Source organism: Mustela nigripes, chromosome 1 (assembly GCF_022355385.1).
Source record: "Mustela nigripes isolate SB6536 chromosome 1, MUSNIG.SB6536, whole genome shotgun sequence".
Classification (NCBI taxonomy): Eukaryota; Metazoa; Chordata; class Mammalia; order Carnivora; family Mustelidae; genus Mustela; species Mustela nigripes.
In genome coordinates this window covers 104,776,958-104,796,750 of record NC_081557.1, presented here as the reverse complement: position 1 = coordinate 104,796,750, position 19,793 = coordinate 104,776,958, and the positions used below count along the sequence as shown (strand labels likewise).

The window sequence follows — 19,793 nt, the reverse complement described above, 5'->3', positions numbered from 1 at the left end:
CAGGTCACAGACACACCCAGAGGGAGGAGCCCGTGGAGACGCATGGGCAGCAGTCAGCAAGCCGTGGGAGCACCTCGGAAGAAACTGTGCCTACCAGCACCTGGATCTCCGGACTCCTGGCCACCAGACATGGTAAGAAAAGAAATTTCCGTTGCTCGAGTCCGTCTGGTGCTGAGTTGGGCAGGCCTGACAGTGCCAGGTGCTGGCGGCTTTAAGCCCAGTAGTCCATATCCCTTCAGCAGCTACGAAGTGAAATTCGAACGTGGGTCCACCTGGCCCGCTAGCTTGTGCTTTGTGGGCAGGCTGTCCTAGGAAGCCGTATTGATGTTTTTAAAAATTGCATGGGCTCTCCTCAAGCATAAGAACTCAAATTATTTAAATTTCGTTTATTAAAATTTAGATAGTCGGTTTTCATAATGTGTAAGAACTTCTAGGTTTTTGCATTCGGTGAAAATGCTGCATGAAATAGAGGTAAGCGGTGATGTCGTATTTCGCCCCCTTGCCGAGTCCTCTGAGGCTGCAGCGGGCAGTGGGGTCTTGGTCTCTCTTGCTTCTCACACGGAGCGTCTGTCATAGCAGGTACTTGTGGTGTCGGACCAGGAGGCCCATGTCAGATGCTCTGTTCTGCGTATTGACTGCGTTTTCTGTCCCTGAAGCCCGAGCACGCGTGTGAGCCGCGTCTGCTCCACGTGCCGCTGTGGGCTCGGTGACGTGGCGCACATGGCTGTGGTCTGGCTGCAGTCAAGCCCCGGACAGCACAGGCGTGACTGTGGGGCTGCCGCAAGCAGGTTTTCAGGTTTTGCAGGTTTTCAGGTTTTGCTGGACGTTTTTTTGAGATTCTTGACAATCTGAAATAACTTGCCAGCTGTGGTCTAGAAATACCAAAAAAAGGGAAGAGAAGTGTTACGGTGGCAATACGGCGTGGACGACATGAAGTTGCAGGGTAAGTCCCCGGGAAGGCTTCTGGTCAGGAGGAGGCCGTGCGCGGTTGGCGGGAGCGCGAGGTTCTCTGCCCGCCTCGGCTGCACCAGGATGCGTGTGTGGGGCCGGCTGTGGGGGCCAGATGGGCGGGAGGCTGAGCCACCTCTGCGTCTCCTGTTCAACTGCACCTTCCGGTCATTTTACTTCTGTTTGAAAAATATATGGCTCTTCTTTACCTTCTTAACGTATGTGGGGGAAATTGTAGTCAGTCCTCTGCCAGGGCCCCGGCCAGCGCCCTGCTGTGTCTGCCACGCGCCAGAGCTGAGCAGGGCGCTCCCGGCCCCGCCAGCCCCCTGGCCCTCCCTTGTCGGCTGCTGTCCTGTAAATCCAAGGACAGCCGGCTGTCAGCTTTGAAGATAGACGGGCATTGTTTTCTGGAAGCCTTCTATATGAAGAAAACCTGATGCAGCGGAGGAGGTTCCAAACATCCTGGTCTCAGAATCCCTTTACGGCCCCAGATGTTCCTGAAGGCCCCGAGGAGCTCGTGTTCACGCAGCTGTGTCTGCCTGCGTTGAGCTGCTGTGTGAGATCACAGCGGATCTCCACAGTATTTCATGCTTCATTTGAGAATGAAATAAGTATTCCTTTTAAAAAAGCAGCGCACACTACATGGTAATGTAGCACTTCCTGAGAAAAATCACTGTATAAAGTTCACATTCAGAATGGCATCGATTACATTCTGGCAAAGCTCTGATGTCTGGCCTGATGGCAGACGCCTGGACTCTGGTGTCTGCTTCTGCTTCTAATCTTCTGTAACGTGTTGGCTTTGTTGCAGTTTATGAAGAAAGGTCAGCATCTCAGAGGATGTATTTACAAAAGGAAGGAGAATTTCCAGTCATTAGTGGTCTTAAAGTATTTAAGTTTAAAAATTGTGCCTCCTGTTCATCCCTTCCTGCCCACCAGCCCCTACAACCACCACGCCTTTCACTGTTCGATGAGCTTTTGTTTTCTCTTGACACCGCTGACCCTTCAGACAATACGAGGGTTACGGGCACCAGTCCCCCAGTACGGGTGAAAATCTGTGTGTAATTACTGACTTCCCCAAAATTTAACTACTAAAAGTCCACTCTTGGCTGGAGCCTTACTCATAAACAGTTGATTAATACGTACATTGTGTATGTTCTATGTATTACATGCTGTATTCTTAAATCATACTAGAGCAAGAAAGAATCAAAAAACCATAAGGAGGGGCACGTGGGTGGCACAGTCATTAAGCATCTGCCTTCGGCTCAGGTCATGGTGTCAGGGTCCTGGGATCGAGCCCCACATGGGGCTCCCTGCTCAGTGGGGAGTCTGCTTCTGCCTCTGCCACCTCCTTGCTTGTGTTCCTGCTCTCACGCTCTCTGTCACATAAATAAAATCAGTCTTAAAAAAAAAAACCCCATAAAACACAGTTACAGTATTGTAGTGTATCGACACTACACGTTTATGTAATCATTGAAAAAAAAATCCACATTCTAAGTAGACCCACGACCATCAAACCGGTGTTGTTTAAGGGTCAAATGGATTAAGACTCCTTGGGGAACACTGCACTCTGGATGGATCTTTTTTTTTTTTTTTTTTTTTCTGGATGGATCTTGAACCCGCGTGTCATCGAGAACCATGATGCTTTAGTCATTGGAAAATCGCCCTTGACTGAGTCGTGCGGCTGTCTCTGCTGCTGACATGCGGCGTTGCTCGTTCCCAGAAGTCCCGGCTGGGGTGCGCATCACTGTGGTCCGGCACCTCCGTGAGATGTCTGTGTCCGTGTCGCACTGCGGTTTTCAGCAGCGGCGGCAGCTGCAGTCCGTGCTGCTCACACGCCGAGAAGCGGATGGCTGCTTGGGTGTGCCCGTGTGTGTCCGCCCCCTTCTAAGTGCATGTGCTGCGCGCACCTTTCCTGCCGCCGCTTCTCCATAGCCGGAGGTCGGTGTGGAGGGAGACGCTTCGATGCGCTTACCTTTCCGGCCTTAACGCTGCAGCCAGAGCGCTGGGGTCGGTTTGATGAAGGAGTTTGATGGCATCTTGGTCCTCTGCCACGTGGGGGCAGTGTTTGCTGTTTATAGCGTCCGGGTGGGGCGGCCGTGGCCGCCAGCGCCCGTGACCTCTAGATGCAGACCCGGCTGGCGGCCATGATCGTGCAGTCTTCGCACATCAGCGACGGTGGCAGGGACTCGTACGTGTCATCAGAGCCCCGAGTGTCCGTGAATGGTAACGTGAATTCACAAGTCAATCGCGGAAGGACTGGCCCAGGGCCGGGCGGGATGGGGGCAGGCTGTCCTCCTGGCAGTCTTTCCGTCGCGGAAGTTGGCTTGGCGCAGCCGTCTGCGGTCCTGGTGCTTTCGGGAGGGAGACTGGGGAGTTGCACCCCGTCTTTCCCTTTCTGTGTGTGTGGGAGCGAGGGGGCCTGCCGTTCGCGCTGAGCTTCGGTGACGTCGGCCGCCTCGGTTGCCAGTATTTCCGTCACCAAGGATAAAAGTCTCCTGGGATCTGGCGTGCGGAGGCTTCCACCTCTGTTGTCATCCAGTCTTTTTCGGTGATGAAGGTGACATTTTCTTGTCCGTGTGAGGACTTCATTCCTTATCCGTCCTGAGCTTGGGTGCCATCCGGGTCTCTCACTGGGCCGCACGAGCCTGCAGCGGCCCGCACGGTCTGGCTGGTGGGCGGATCCGTGCGATTGGCTTAGCAGAAGCGGGAGAACCACGACCGTTGCTATTTGTGCAGGGACCTGGCGTCTTCCTGGTGGTGCCCGGCAGGTCTCAACCTGAGAGTTCTCTGAGCTTTTAACCCGTCGTGGTCACATCTTGCCAGCCACGTGGCGGTGCTGCTCGGTGTGAGGGGAGCAGGGCTGGGGCTTCCCTGGAGTCAGAAGGCCTGGCGGGCCCTTTCTCCCTCTGCCCTCAGCTTTTCTCCGAGGGCCCGTGTCTGCCCTTCCTGTGGGTCAGGAGGGTAAGCAGGGTGGCATGTGGGTCTGCACGTGGGACCCACTCCCTTAGCGGGCTCCGCTCACGGCAGGGGCAGCGGTCCTGTCCCCCAGCCGTGTCGCCGGAGCCATTGCGCTCCCCTCTGGCGGGGCTGCTGTCGTGTCCTAAAGGTGGAGCCTGGGTCGATGCGGAGGCTGCCTCGGGGTTGGCTCCCCGCCAGGACCTGCGCACTCTCCAGTGGGGACACCGCTGGCTGACCACGCATGGTGCGTGTGTGTCGCTCTGCATGCTCTGTGCCTGGACAGTAGGCCTCGGAGCTCTGCACTTCCAAGTCCGTAGGGTTTTCTCTGAAAACTCATGACAGCAGCTGCAGAGTTTCACGGAGACTAAAGCTTTCTCTGTCCTCACCGGGCACAGAACCTGTGTGGCACTTGTCGGACCCCGCGCACGGCCGTGTCCCCAGCGGAATTCCAGCTCTCCATGACGCTCTTCGTTTGCAGGCGTCGTGATTGCTGGGCTCACCCGTGCTCTAGCCTGCTGCGGAGGGACTGGGGGTGTTGTATAGAGACTGAAGGTGAGAAGGCACGAGGGCAGCCACGGAGAGGAGTGACGGGCTTGCAGGGGACGGGGTGCCAGGAATATGCGTTGTCGCGTGGGGAGCAGCGCCTGAACGAAAGCCCCTGAGTGCCACCGTGGGGGCGCGGGATACGCAGGCTCTGCGGGCAGATGCCAGTCCAGACAGCGGCGAGCTCCATGTTCAGAGCTGTGGGGAGTTCACGTCGCGTTCGGGAGAGGAGGAGTCAGTCATTCTGGTTTTGTTTCGTTAGTTAACACAATGTAGTATCAGCTTCTGGCGGACAGGACCGGGACCCCGCTCTTCCAGACACCTCCCGGGGCTCAGCACGGCCGGCGCCCTCCTCCGTCCCCACCCCCGGCCCGCGTCCGCTCTGGGGACTGTCAGCGTGTTTTCTGTAGGTCAGTCTGTTTCTTGGTTTGCCTCTCAGTTTTTCTTTTCTTTTTTCCTTGGCTCGTGTGTTTTGTTTCCTAAATTCCACATGAGTGAAATCAGACGGTACTTGTCTTTCTCTGACTTGACTTTGCCTGGGATGGACTCTCCGGCTTCGGCCAGCCGGCTGCAGGGCTCGTTCTTTTTGACAGCGGATACTCCACCGTGTGCATACAGACCGTGTCTCTGCCCACTTTGCTGTCGCTGGACATCCGGGCGCTCTCCATAATTTAGATCTTGTTGAAAATGCTGCTGTAGACTTTGGGGTGCACACTTTTGAATTAGTATTTTTCTATTCTTTAGGTAAATGCCCAGTAGTGCGATTGCTGGATCATAGGGCAGTTCTATTTTCAACTTTTTGAGGAACCTTCATGCTCTTTTCTAGAGTGGCTGCACCAGCTTGCATTCCCACCAACCGTTGGCATCTTTGCCAACATCTGTCGTTTCCTGACTTGTTGATTTTAGCCATTCTGACTGGTGTGAGGTGGGATCTCATTGTGGTTTTGATTTGTATTTCCCTGATGCCCGGTGATGTGGAGCAGTTTTTCATGTGTCTGTTGGCCAACTGGATGTCGTCTTTGGGAAAATGTCCTCTGCTCATTTTTTAATTGGATTATTCATTTTGTGGGGGGGTTGAGTTTTATAAAATCTTTACGGATTTTGGATTCTAGCCCTTTATCTGATATGTCATTTGAGAATATCTTCTCCTACTCAGTTAGTTATTTTTTCGTTTTCATGACTGTTTCCTTTGCTGTGCAGAGGCTTTCTACCTCGATGAAGTCCCGATAGTTCATTTTGGCCCTTGTTCCCTTGCCTTTGGCGAAGTTTCTAGGAAGAAGTTGCTGTGGCTGAGGTCGAAGAGGTTGCTGCCTGTGTTCTCTAGGACCGTGATGGATTCCTGTCTCACATTGAGGTCTTTCATCCATTTTGAGTCTATTCTCGTGTGTGGTGCAAGGAAATGGTCCAGTTTCATTCTTCTGCCTGTGGCTGTCCTGTGTTCCCCAGCACCATTTGTTGAAGAGACTGTCTTTTTTCCATTGGACATTCTTTCCTGGTTTGTCGAAAATTAGTTGACCGTAGAGCTGAGGGTCCATTTCCGGGCTCTCTGTTCTGTTCCGTTGATGCACGTGTGTGCAGGCGGGCATTGGGGATTAAGTGGGACTAGAGTGTGCAGAGCTGGAGAACGGAGCTGTTGGTAAGCACTTTCCAGGCAGAGGGGGAAATATGAAGAAAGACAAATGCATGAGGCATTTTTGGAAAATGAAGGTGAGTAATGGGAAACAAGGTTGGGAAGGTAGGATGGGTACCAGCTTTCAGAGGACGATACATTATGGGCTTTGTTAGTGTAAACGGACCAGTCCATGAACACAGGATGCCTTCGCTCTCTTTAATATTTTCGGCATCTCTCACCAGTGTCTGGTGGTTTTCAGGGTAGAGCTCTTCAACATTGACATATAACCCTGAGTATTTTGTTTCTGATGCTGTTGTAAATGGGATCTTTATTTTTCAGATACTTTTGTTGTCTGTGTGTAGAAATGTCGCTGTTCTTGGAATGGTGATTTTGTGTCCTCAGCTTCATTGAGTTTATGCATCCGCTCTACCAGGTTTTGGTGGAGTCTTTGGGATTTTCTGTTTATGAAACATGTTGTGTGCCGAGAGACTGCCACACTTGGACTTCTGGTGTGTGGTCGTGGTCACTCCACCTCCCTTGGGACCCTGATCTGCAGATTCTGAGGGCCGCTGGAGGCCTGTCCTACAGGGACATCACTCTATGGAATGACACCGCTCCCCTAAGGTTTTATCATGAACACATGTTGAATTTTGTCAGATGCTTTTGTGTCTCCAAGAACCAGGACGGAATGATCGCAGTCCGTTAGTGCTGTGTACCACGGATTCATCTGCGCCCCAGACCATCCCTGCATCCCAGGGACGGATCCCCGAGGAGTCTGGTAAGTGAGCCTGTGCATGGGCTGGCTTCTGTCAGTAGGAAAAAATGCTGGCATTTGTATTTGGGGGATTTACCTTCAAGTTTTCTGGTTTCTCTCTCTCTTTTTTTTTTTTTTTTCAAGATTTTATTTGACAGAGAGATCACAAGTAGGCAGAGAGAGGGAGAGAGGAAAGCAGGCTTCCTGCTGAGCAGAGAGCCCAATGCGGGTCTCAATCCCAGGAGTTTGGGATCATGACCTGAGCTGAAGGCAGAGGCTTTTAACCCACTGAGCCACCCAGGTGCCCCTCTGGTTTCTCCCTTTCTGGCTTCGGTATTATGGTAATGCTGTTTTGTTTTGTTTTTTAAGATTTTATTTATTTGACAGAGATCGTAAGTGGGCAAAGAGGCAGGCGGGGAGCAGGGAAGGAGGTTCCCTGCTGAGCAGAGAGGCTGATGCAGGGCTCGATCCCAGGACCCTGAGACCATGAGCCAAAGGCAGAGGCTTAACCCACTGAGCCACCCAGGCGCCCCAATGCTGGCTTTTTAAAATGAGTTTCAGGTGGGGGAGGTCCCCCACTGTCTGCGTCAGTAGAGCCTGTGACTCCTGATCTCAGAACATCATGAGTTCAGCCCCACGCTGGGCCGAGAGAGTACTTTTACTCCTCACTGGTCTGTTGAATCTGTTTCTCGTGGACTTGGTCTCCGCTGTGGCTGGGCTGTGACTGCCAGACCGGCTCAGCCCCGGCTCCGGTGCAGGTCAGGTTCTCCTGAGGCTGGGAACAAGGCGGAGCTGCAGTGGGTCCCAGTGGAGACAGCCTCCCTCCGCGGCCCTGCTTCTGCAGGTGGGACATCCTCTGCCCTCTCCAGACCAAGTGCTGCTTGTTGCAAGCCCCCCACTTCAGTCTCTGGTTCCTAGCGGTCAAGGCCACCCTCCGTCCTGTGTGCGGGTCTGTACATTGAGGGATGTGTCGCTGGTGGAGGTTTCTCACATGAACGTACCTGTTCTTCTAATTCTTCCCAGCAGAAGCAGGAAGCAGCGTGAACAGAGCGTCCTGAGCCCGGCTTGTCAAATGTTGGGGTTCCGGGAGTCTGGGGTGGCCCTGACGCAATTTGTGCTGCTCCCAGGGTTTCAGGTGAGCCTGCTGACACTTCTGTGTCGCTGGGCCCCTACAGTGAGGCCTCTTTACTTGGGGCTTTTCATTTCTCTGGAGTTTGAGGAAACGAAGCAAAACCACACACAAAAAGCTCTTAAATGAAGAACAAAATTTTATTCTAAAAATAGATCTCAGTAACAGTGAAATACCAAAAGTTGGTTATTACCATAAAAAGAGAAAAAGAAACTGCTTTAAGTTTGTCTCCTGAAAAATACAAAATTCCTACTGCCAGCTCTTATCTGTGGGGGAAATGCTCATGGTTTGAAATACCCAAAGTCCAGATTGGATTCTACCAGCTCGTCGAGTGGATACATTCTCAAGGAAGCAAACAGAAGTGCGCATCTGCGGAAGCAAACACACTGAGGACAGGAATTTAGGCTTAGAACGTGGGGGCCACATGGGAGCCGTGGTGCTGCCTCCAACTCCCCGTTTCCGCACGGGGGCCGGAGGGAGCCGTGCTCCAGCTTCCCGACACAGAAGACCGTTTTTAGACCCAAAGGCAGCTGGAAAGGCATTTAACGGCATTTCTTCTAACAGGCAGAGTCAGGCCCGGCTTCCAGGTTCTGACAAACCCCAAGCCCTGAAGTGGGAAGCACGCAGGAAACGGACACCTGGAAAGGCCCTCGTGGGACTCCAGACGAAAGCATGTACTCGAAGCATGAGTGGATTTCACAGCGAGAGCTGGCGGCGCTGTCCGGTCACGACCACAGCCCCCCTCTCTGCAGCCGGGGCTGCCCCGTGCTTCCGTGGCTTCCTGCCGCAGTGTGTGTCTCGCAGACCCGCCCTGTCCCCTGGTCCTCACGTCCATGGACCATGATGCAGAGTAGAAATGGCGCTTTCATATGAAATTCATGGTATTCTCTGAAAGCCAAAAGCTGGTCCCAAGTTACATTTAAACCCTGTTCGGTGTAGACGCAGGGTCATTTGGACATCTAAGCTATTTCTGAATTAGCAGAAACAGAAATGCCATTTTAATGAAGTACAGCCTAGCCTGGGTGGTCACTTAGGTGGACTAAATACTTTTTCTTTTCTTTCTTTTTGTCAGACTTGACCCTGAGTTTTCGCTGCTGTAATCTAAACCATAAAGCCGAACCCTTGGACCTCCGTGGATGGACACTGTTGTCAGCAGCACAGAGCTGGGTGCCCTCCACGGGAGATGAGGGGCCTCAGGACTCGTAAGTTTCTGTTTTTAAAAACTGAAGACTCTAATCCCAGTACAAAGGTTTTTTTTAGTATACTAATTTCCCCAAATCGGAGTAAAATCAGCAGTGCACAAGAATGCAGCATCATCCTGCTGTAGGGGAGGGGCGCCCTCCTGGGGTGGTAACACAGCCGTGAGCCGTTGTGGGGTGGTTTCCCACTGCATTACAGGGTCCCGATCCAGGAAGCAGCTGTGCAGTTTCCAGCAAGGCCACTGTTCTCACAGCAGCTTTAAACCCTTGGTCAACACTGCAATTCCCCTGACCTACACCAACCACCTGGAGCCCAGAGGAGGCCGCAGGAGGAATGGGCTCCCTGGCGGGGCCGAGGCCTGTCGATGCGTCTAGTTTTGAGTGGGGGCTGGGGCAGTGCCGTTGGTTTCAAAACCCGAGTACTGAGCTGGAAGAGCTGCGGCTTCCCTGTGTTTGCTCCGTGGCGTCAGTGTAAAAATCCCAAGGCCCGAAGGGGGTGGGTGCCCTTTGGGGAGGAGGTCGTTAGTCACACCTTAGGGTGACCAGGGCTACGCTGAAGGGGAGGACTTGTCTCTATTAGTCAACGTTAACTACCTGTTTCAGACACACATGTAGAAACCCAGACCCTTTTCACAATATGGTGTATAGCAGATGCGTGGCCATCGCCACAAGTGAGGGCTGTTCCCAATCTTCTTGCCGTGGGTCCTTGCCTTTCCTTAAATGATGGCGTCGTGTTCGTCACTGTAAGACATGAGAAGTTGAAACCGTTTTGTATTTTCAGATTAATAATTTCAAGCTCTGGGATCAACACTGGCCTTTACAGAAAAACCTTGCTTACGTATCACGCCCACCACACAACCGGAGGAGCTGGGCGCACTTCCTCTTGGCCTCTGCTCTGCGCTTCCCAGCCAAGCACCCACAAGCCCTTGAACATTTCCTCCGTGAGAGGTGCGGTGCGAGCGACCCTGTATCTCATGCAGGCAGCCGGCCGAGGACCCGCGGGACGGCCCAGGTGAGTGCTGCTCTCTGCGGGCCCAGCACCCAAGGCTTAGCGCCGCCCCCGCCTGGGACAGAAGACGCTGCCGTGCCTGGAACCTCCCAGCTTCGGAGCCGCACCTTCCTTTGCACCCCCCAGACTAGCGCGCACCCGAGCTTCAGAGCAGTGTGTCTGCCCCATCCGCATTCTTCCCGGGGCCTGCAGGGCAGGGTGCGTGGGGAGCACGCGTGCTGCAGGGGCCCCCCAGGCAGGAACGGAGCTCAGAGAAGCTGAAGGGACCTGGTTCAGCCGCTTTAGTGCTCTGTAGCCTCCCCTCCGTCAATAAACAGCAGCGCTGGAAAACACTTGTGGCACTGGATTTACTCAGAATGTAACTTCTGTTTTAACTGGGGAAATACACCAAAAGCACGAGATAAATTCTTATAGAAACAGAGGTATCCAACATGCTGAGTCCAGTCTGTTTCCTCCCTGGGGTGATCTAGAGTTCCAGATGTGCAGGCAAAACACCCCAACTTTGCCAAAGCCTCGTGTCTCTTGGTTCAGTGGTCAACCTGGGAGGCCCTTTTATGCTCTCCTGTGTCCTGGGAACTCAAGATGCGTGCCCGTGGCTCCAGGCCTCAGGGCACCTGGCGTCAGGTGACCCGTTGTGTGTGTCTGTCTCGTCAGCTCCACACCCAGCAGAAGCACAGAGACTGTGCGGGACGCGTGTGTGTCCTTGGGGGTCTGTGCTAACGATCAGTTCCCGCACCCCAGTAAGAATCAGCCCAGAAAGGACTTCAGAGAACTAGAGTAGCGAGGAGGTGACCCCCCCCCCCCCCACAGCTCCAGGCCTACAGAAGGGGCACTTGACGTCCCCCGAGGGGGCCTTGCTGGTCAGGTGACATCCGCTCACTCACTATCCCGAGTTAACAGAGAAAATGACACTGTTAGGATTTCTTTCAAACCCTGTTTCTAGCGGGGCCGTGCCTCCGTGCCGCGGAAGTGCCCCACACAGCCGGTCCGATGCCTGCAGGCCCGAGGGACGAAGGGTTTGAGTACTTCTTCCTCGGCAAGGGAATGGGCGTCCGTTTATAATGTGCACGTCGCCAATGACCTTTGGGCACAGGGTTAATTGGAATGTGATTCCTAGCCCTGGGCCCTGCTCTAGCATTTGGCTGTGGTATTTAAGGAAATAGAGAAACAAGTTCTGACCCAGACTCACATGGTTCTGTAGCGAATGCCTCGTCTCGAATAGTACGTCCTGCATCCGACATAGAGAAGCGACAGGACTCCCAGCGTCAACACGATACCGCCCAGGAAGCTGCCAATGTCGAATTTTGATCCTGGGTTTCCGGTAGAATTAATAGTTGGTGTGACTAGAAGAAAACAAAAGACAGGCTTTAGTAGCTTTTAAACAACCCTGTTAAAATAAACTGCCACGGTGAACTTCTAAGAGAAGCCGAAAGCCCACTCTGCGCTGGGTGACGGCTGGGCTCCGGGTGCTTCCAGCCGATGCAGCATCTCCCGGCTCCTGCCCGTCCCTGCATCTGAGGGTTTTTGTGCTCTTGGACCCCGACCTTCCACCGCAACCCCAGGGGGGGGAACTGGGTTCCTTATTGGTGCCCGTAAGAGTCTGCCTGAACCACGGACACCACAGCGGGGATCCTGCGGCTGGATCCAGTCTTCGTGGTTCTGACCAGAACTCCTTCTGCATAAACTGGGGACTTGACTATTTTGGCTTTATCACCCCAAAGGCCCTTGAGACAGAGCAACCAACTTGAGAACGTGGACTAGCGAGAACGCTGCCGAGTGGAGGCCAGAGAGCTCGAGGCGTCACGAGCCGCTTGGCACGGCCACACTCTGCGTCCGTGAAGGTCACAGTTAGGTTCTGCATTCATGGTTTCCCAGGCATTTTCATAAACAGTGCCGGCTGACCGCAGGGATTGCCCCGGGATGACCTGGAGGGCCTGACGGCGGAGCTGAGCTGGAAGCACGGGAACCGTGGCGGGACCGGAGAGCCCGGCGCCGCTGCTACCTGCTTCTGGTCTGTATCGAGGGACCCGGAGGCCCAGGCAGGACATGTTTTCAAGTCACATAATGACCGTTCCCTGTTAGGATGTGTCCCCTCCCCCCCACTGTCGTCATACAGCCTGGTGAAGTCAGAAACGTCTCATCCACTGGGCTGGGCCCAGCAGGACTGATGCCTCCGGCGTGTGCAACAGGACAGCCCTGTCCGCGCTCACGCTTCGCAGGAGGGCGGATGACAGGAACACGGCACGGGACCACCACGCTCCGCAGACACGGGGGCCGGGGGCAGCTTTGATACGTACGTGTCACGGAGGAAGAAATGGACGTGACCGAATTGTTGTGGGCTGGGGCGGTCACTGAGGTTGGCGTTGTCTGGGTTGTGTTCTGGGAAACCAAGCTGGTGTGAGTCCTGTTGGAGTCCACAGGTGTGGTGATTCGAGCTGTTGCTGTGGATGTCAAGGCGGTGACCGCCTCTGTCTTGGCAACTGAAGACCGTGGCGTTGTCGACGGTCTCAAGGTGCTGGTGGGCTGGCTCGTGTGGTTGGAGGTCACAGTGGTGACATTTTCTGCAAGACGATGGTAAGATGTTAGCTGTGGTGCAGAGGCTTAGGGAATCGGGACCCACATTGTGGGGGACCCAGCTGCACGGAGATGCCGAGCCCCCCACCTCTGCCTCCTGAAGCCACAGGTGCAACGGCCCAGTGTCACAGGTGTGAAGAGACCCTGCGGGGTCCCAGCCTGTGCTGCCTTGAAGCTGGGAGCTCGGAGACTGGAAATAATACAGAGGACTGCGTCCCTGCAGGGTAAGGCCTGTGCCGTAACCATCTGTCACCACCTCTTCCCGCTGTCCTGCCACAAGTAGCAGGCAAGCGGGCAGACGGATGGACGGAGGAAGGGTGTTCAGCAAATGGACCGACGGACGGAGGAAGGGTGTTCAGCAAGCGGACCGACGGACGGAGGAAGGGTGTTCAGCAAGTGGGCGGACAGACGGACGGAGGAAGGGTGTTCAGCAAGCGGGTGGATGGACGGAGGAAGGGTGTTCATGGCGCTGATTCTGCACCACCTCCTTCCCTGGTGCTTTGGGCAAGCGAGCGTGAGCTGCGCGTTAAGCCCCTGCACGGGCTGTGGTGGGGAAGGTCAGGGCTACTTCCCGCCGTGCGCCGGGACGTCACCGGCTGGTGCCAGTGCGGCTCCTTGGAAATCTTCTCCCTCAGTCTCTGGAGGCTTCACGACTCCAAACACCTGAACCTGACGTACAGGTTTTCATGCAAAGGCGCCTGTCACTACTCCCCGAAATACCTAAGAAAATTCCTCGTTTCCCATTTGGAAAACGGCTTCCTCTTGGCCCTGTGTGTACGTCGGAGCGAGGCCGTGCCCAAAAGCCAGCTCGCTTCCCACGGTACCTTCCCTGTAGCACCATGGCCTACCCCTCTGTGGCCGGAGGAGGAGCCTCCAGGTCCTCCGTGGAGGAGCCACGGGCGCCTCCGGCCCTGGACTTGAGCTGTACAGCTGCTTATTTGTCTCAGCTTTTACTCTTCAGGTTTCTAATATGTTTTCTTAGCTTCGGGTCCCTACTGTGTGGTGTCACCACAGAGAGTTATCTAGTTTTTTCAAAAGGCCAAAAGACTACGTCAGTGCTGTAGTTACTGCGCAGAGCGGACACAAGCGGCAAAGCCTGAATCCGGATGCTCACTCTAGAGAGACGGCGCTTCACATCGGCAACCTTCCCTCTTTCACACTTGTGCGTGCGCCGCTGCGGTGGGACAGAACATGGAAGCCGTGTGGTGTGGACACGGCATCTTCAGAACGATCTGTGCACGGTGAAGCAACATGGGCTGCTTTTGGATGCAGCGTGCACACATTCACACTAACACACACACGCCCGGGCCCCCACTCTGCAGGGAGACGTTCTTCAGAGATACTGGACAGAGGCACGGGGGTAGCAGCAGGAGCTGTGGTAGGTTTACCCAAATAATGAAAACCCAAGTGCGTTAGAGAAACAAGCTCACCATTCCCACACACGGAGAAAACAGGCAGGCAAGTGTATAAAACCGCCTCCGACGTGTGGACGCGTGAACCGATCAGGAAGCTCCCGCCGAGGTCAGCGCTCAGGCCCACGAAAGTGACGCGCTCGCCTGGGGTACGAGTGCCCCTCCCCATCCCTCCTGGGAGGCCCTGCACGGTGCGGGGGTGTCAGAGCGAGGCGTGGGTGCGGGTCACGCAGCCCGGCGACTGCGGTCAGGGCCGCAATGTGTCTGAGGCTGCTCAGTTCCTACGTTCAAAATTGAAATTCCAGAAGGGAAACCAGCTGTATCCATTAACACAGAAACTTAAGTGTGTGAATAAGGTCTCGGAGACAAACAGGGTTGCTGGAGGGAGAAGGCGGAGAGATGGAGTAACTGGGTGATGGGATTAAGGGCGGTGGGTGATGTGCTGAGCACTAGGGGTTACACGCAACTAATGAATCACTGAATACTAGTCTCAAAAACTAATGATGTGCTATATGTTGGCTAATTGAACTTAAATAAATAAAAATATTTTTTAAAAAGTGGAAAAAAAAAAAAACTAAGGTCTCGGGTACCCGGGATGGTCTGTTTGCCCCAGTGCCGTGTGGGACACAGCTGAGCAGGGCTCGGAGCCCCGCGTCCCTGCTCTTGCCCGAGGCCGTGCCCATGCTGCTGTTTGCACACATGTCGCCCCCGCTAAGGACAGAAAGGGCACGGATCACAGTGACAAGGGCATCGGCAAGAACGGTCATTTCCGTCTCCTGCTGCTCAAAACCCCTCATCCTGGCGCTTCTCACCGTGCGTGGCCCAGAACGCACTCCCGGCCCCCGGCCCGCACACGCACAGAGGATGCTAGGAGCGCGCGGTCCAGGCTCTGCGTGAACGGCGCACTTGCGTTGTTCCACTTTCATCTCCCTTCTCATCAAATGTCTGCTTTCCATTTTTTGGACCTCTTCGTTGTATTATTTAATAAAAATTAATGCATACTGTTGAGAGAGCGAGAGACCAATGTGGGGGGGAGGGACAGAAGGGGAAGGAGGGACAGAATCCCAAGCAGACGTCCTGCTCCACGTGGAGCCTGTCGCAAGACTCGATCCCAGGACCCTGAGATCATGACCTGAGCTGAAATCAAGTCAGAAGCTTAACCGACTGAGCCACCTACGCGCCCCCCCAAATTATTGTATCTTGCTTTACTTTTCAACAGATGTAGCAGGTTACCAACTGCACGAACTCCTGCTGCATTTTCACTGAACTGCACACAGGCCAGTGGGACTCGCTGGACCCGTCCAGCGACCAGAGGGCAGGTCCCGGCTTCCCAGCAGGACCCTCCGCGCCTTCCCCTCGCGGGCTCCCATCTCTGTGCTTCGCTCCTGCTCCTTCCTGGGCCCATGGTGCTCCCTCAGCCTCGTGAAGCTCTGCTCCGTTCAAGGCCCAGCCCAGGCAGCACGCCGACTGCATGGGAAACGCACAGAACGGCCGCCGCCAAGATGCAGATGAGAGGGAAGAAAGCAGCCCGGAGCTGCGCGTTCACAGGAGACCCGAACTTGACCGGTGCGGACAGTGGAAGCACAGAGGTTACCACCAGCCAGTAACCGAGCGGGGAACAGGCAGAGGTTCCGGCTCCAGCAGAGCCCGTCACCTCCTCCCGCGTACACCAAATCCGCACGGACCCACAGAACAACTTCCTCTGGAAAATCCCCACAACTAGGAAAGCAGCTCCTCCATGTGGAGCAGAGACGAGCTGCAGGGCACGGGGCGGGGGGTGGGGGGGAGAGGCTGAGACCCGAGCTTGCTGCGCCTCCCCTCCCCGCCTGGCACAGTGCACCCCATCACAAGAGAACTCGCAACCCTCTCCCCGAACCACACATCGGGTGCCCCACCCTGCACACCTGCCCGGGGAGCTGAGCCCAGAGGCGCTCTGGCCTTGAAAACCAGCAGGGCTCAGTCCCACCACACCCCCAGACACCTTTAAGGGGTTCGCTTACTCAGTGTCGCTCGCCCAGGGACAAGCACGGAGGCAGCCGATTGACAGATGCCCAGACTCGATGTCAAAGAGGCTCCCCTGCTCATCTGCCGGTGTCGGCCCAAATGGCAGGCATGCACTTCCACACACATCGGGGGGCCGATGGGTCCTCTCTTGGGCAGAGATGGTCTCGCCCTCTGCCTCACTCCAGCCCCCCGTATCTCCAGGACAAGAGCCCGCGGCCCACCCTCCTTGCTGGCCTGGCTCTGGTGGCCGGGGTCTGCGTTCCTGGGTCCCACGGACTGTAACGCCTGGGAAGGCAGCTCCAGGCCAAATGCCTCGCCAGGGCACGGGATACACGGCAGACTGAAACACGCCTCGTCCTCCCGTGAAGGACGCCCATTCCCTCGGGCTGAAGCACCTTCACGCTCTGCCTGCCTCCCTCCAGGTCACTGGCGTCTCATGGAAAGGAGCTTGAACACTTGCCTGGCCGCTGCATGTTTTAAAGCGCTGCGCAGCGGACGCCTCCAGCTCACCTGGCTGGTGCCCAGCAGGACGTGCGCGTCAGTCCCCGTGTGTCCGGCTGCTTCCAGGGCTGCCGCCTGAGTGTGTGGCTTACGATCCGCCTGAGCCTTGGTTCTGGGACTGCGCGCCCACGGACGGGCTTGGCGCAGCCTCGGCTCCTAGGAGCCATGAGAAATAAAAGGACGCTTCATGATCGCAAAGTTCTGAAAGACGAGCCAGGGTAGGACTGAGTGGTAAGGTTCATCTGCTACCTGAAACCACCCCTTCAAGATGAGAGACACCTGCTTCATCTGTGTGAGCTAACAGGTAATGAAGAAATAGGAACACAGTCCAAAGTAAACCACAAGAACCTCAGAAAAAGTTCTTAATGAAATGGAAATAATTTACCTGATAAAGGGTTAAAAATAATGGTCAAAGCGAGAGGAATGGAGGAACACAGTGGGGACTTCGACGGGGAAAGAAAGCAAAGTCCCACGGAGAAGCCACATTGCTGGAGAACACAGCAGCGGGCTGGAAAAGCACCAGAGGGGCCCCACAGCCAGCTGGTTTCCGCAGAAGAAAAGATGAGCAGGACTCACCCAGTCGCAGAAGCAAAAGGATAAAAGAATGAATAAAAGTGAAAAGAGCTTAAGGGACTTACGGGGCAAGGTCAAGCAAAGCAGTATGTTCACATTACAGGAGCCCCAGAAGAAAGAAAGAAAGGAGCAAAAAATCTGAAGAAATTGTGGCTGAAAAGTTTCCTAACCTGGGGAAGGACACAGACATCCAGGTCCAGGATGCACACAAAGTTCCAAATAAAAGGAAACCACAGAGATCCACGCCAAGACACATCCCAATTAAAACACGAAGCATTAAATAAAGGAGAGAATCTGTACAAGAGAAGCCCCACAAGACGGTCAGAGTTTCCAGCAGACGCTCTGTGGGCCGGAAGAGGTGGCAAAACACGTTCTAAGCCTGCAAAGAAAAAACTTCCAAGAATACTCGATCTGGCAAAGCTGTCATTTGGAAATGAAGAATTTTCCAGAAAAGCAAAAGCTCAAGTCCTTCGTCCCAATCAGACCAGCCTTGCAAGAAACGTTAACAGGACTTTTAAAGCCAAAACAAAAAGGTGCTGGTTAGTAACAGGAAAACACACGGAAGAAGAAAGGCATAGCTGAGACAGAGCTACTCTTGCGAAGGTGGTGGGTTCGTGGCTTACAAAGTCACACAAGATTAAAAGTCAAAAGCACTAAAAGCAGGACCACGGTAGTGAATGCAGGGACGCACGGTATGAAAGAGCTACGGTGACGGTGACGAAGTCCTAACACCGGGGGAGGGAGAAGAGTCGTAGGTGGCCACCCGCTGGAGGAGGCCGCTGTAACCGCGAACTGTTGGCCCGCATCCTGGTCGCCGCAGCAGCAGAGCAAAGCCAGTGGAGAAGCGCAGGTTGGACAGGAAAGGTCTCCGCGCACGGCGGGAGAAGCGCCGGCCGAAGGAAGACCCGGAGAGGGGAACAGAGGCCCAGCACAGCGGCTGGGAGAGAACAGAACAGAATGGCAGTGAGGACATTCCTGTCAGTAACTACTCTCCATGCAAGCGGACTCCATTCTCCAGAAGAAAGCATGGCGGAACGGGAAGTTAACGAGTCATCTATGCATCGGTGCGCGGCCTGCGAGACTTCAGCCCCAGGAATGGACAGAAAAGAGCCCAGGAGGCCCCGAGAAGGCCGTGAGCGCTGTACTTCCGTCAGACAAAAGAGACTTTGTTGTATTCTTTTTAAAGTAGGCTCCATATCCAGTGTGGGGCTTAAACTCATGACCCTGAGAAGAAGAGTCACATTCTCTACCAACTGAGCCAGCCAGGCGCTCCCAAAATAGACTTTAAAACAAACAATGAAATGAGACACAAAAAGGGCATTAAATAAAGAGTCACTCCAGCAAGAGCATAAAACGTTTGTATGTATTTATGCATCCAACACAGAGAACTGAAATGTATAAAGCAAATAGTAATAGGTCAAAAGGGAGAACTAGAAAACAATAATAGCAGGGTCTTTAAAACCCCTGCATTAAGCTCCATCGCTAGGGGGGCACCTGGGCGGCTCAGCTGAGTGTCAGACTCTTGGTTTCAGCTCAGGTGATGATCTCCGGGTTATCTATGGGATTGAGCCCTGCCCTGCGCTCTGTGCTGTCCATGTGGGGAGTCTACTGGAGATTCTCTTTCTCTTTCTCTCTCTCCCTCTCAGTCTCCCCTCTTTGCTCTAAGATAAATAACTAAATCTTTAAAGAAAAGATCTTTAGGAAAGTAAAAAAAAAATACTGACCTTAAACAATACATCAGACCAGACATACATTCCATCAGTTATTTTGGTGGTATCTATGTATCAGAAATCAAATAGGAGGCGCCTGGGTGGCTCAGTGGGTTAAGCCTCTGCCTTCGGCTCAGGTCATGATCTCAGGGTCCTGGGATCGAGCCCCACATTGGCCTCTCTGCTCAGCAGGGAGCCTGCTTCCCCTTCTCTCTCTGCCTATTTGTGATCTCTGTCTGTCAAATAAATAAATAAAATCTTAAAAAAAAAAAGAAAAAAAGAAATCAAATATATATATTTGGTGGTATAATCACAGACATGCATAGAACATTCCATCCTAAAGCAACAAAATACACATTATTCTCAAGTGCACATGGGATACTCTCTAAAATATATATTATCTTGCCACAAAACTAGTCTTACTAAATTAGAAAAAAAAATACCAAGTGTATTTTCTAACCACAATGGTATAAAATGAAAAATCAATTAAGAGAAGAAAACTAGAAATTCACCAATATGCAAAGTTTAAATATGCTGTTTAACAACCAGTGGTTCAAAGGGAAAAACAAAAAGGGAAATCAAAATACACCTTGAGGCAAATCCAAGTACAACACACCACAAATCACAGGAATCAGCAAAAGCAGCTCTAGGAAAAAAGCTGACAGAGATAAATGTTACCTCAAGAGACAAGAAACACCTCAAACAACCTCACTTCATACGTCAAGCGACTAGAGACAAGACAAAGCCCCAGGCTGGTGGAAGGATCCCGGTGGGCACAGAAATGACGGAGACTGAAAAGATCGATGAAATACAAAGATGTTTCTTGGAAGGGATGATCCAAATTGACAAACCTGTAGCTAGAACCCCT

The 19,793-nt window shown here is 53.7% G+C and overlaps 1 protein-coding gene and 1 long non-coding RNA gene across 2 annotated transcripts in view; one reads left to right on the top strand and one right to left on the bottom strand.

Annotated features, from left to right (window-relative positions):
- Window positions 1-6,849: 6,849 nt before the first annotated feature.
- Window positions 6,850-9,423, top strand: LOC131998682 (uncharacterized). Its single transcript, XR_009398821.1, has 2 exons — window positions 6,850-7,950; window positions 9,017-9,423. It is a non-coding gene; the product is annotated as an uncharacterized LOC131998682 (long non-coding RNA).
- The window catches only part of TMEM123 (transmembrane protein 123), a 49,034-nt gene continuing 37,306 nt past the window's right edge, over window positions 8,066-19,793 (bottom strand). Inside the window, exons 3-5 of the mRNA XM_059371149.1 lie at window positions 12,450-12,713; window positions 11,342-11,495; window positions 8,066-9,884 (exon numbers count right to left, since the gene is read on the bottom strand). Coding sequence (XP_059227132.1) covers window positions 9,860-9,884; window positions 11,342-11,495; window positions 12,450-12,713 — 443 coding nt within the window. The 3' untranslated portion in view covers window positions 8,066-9,859. The remainder of the gene's footprint in view (window positions 9,885-11,341; window positions 11,496-12,449; window positions 12,714-19,793) is intronic.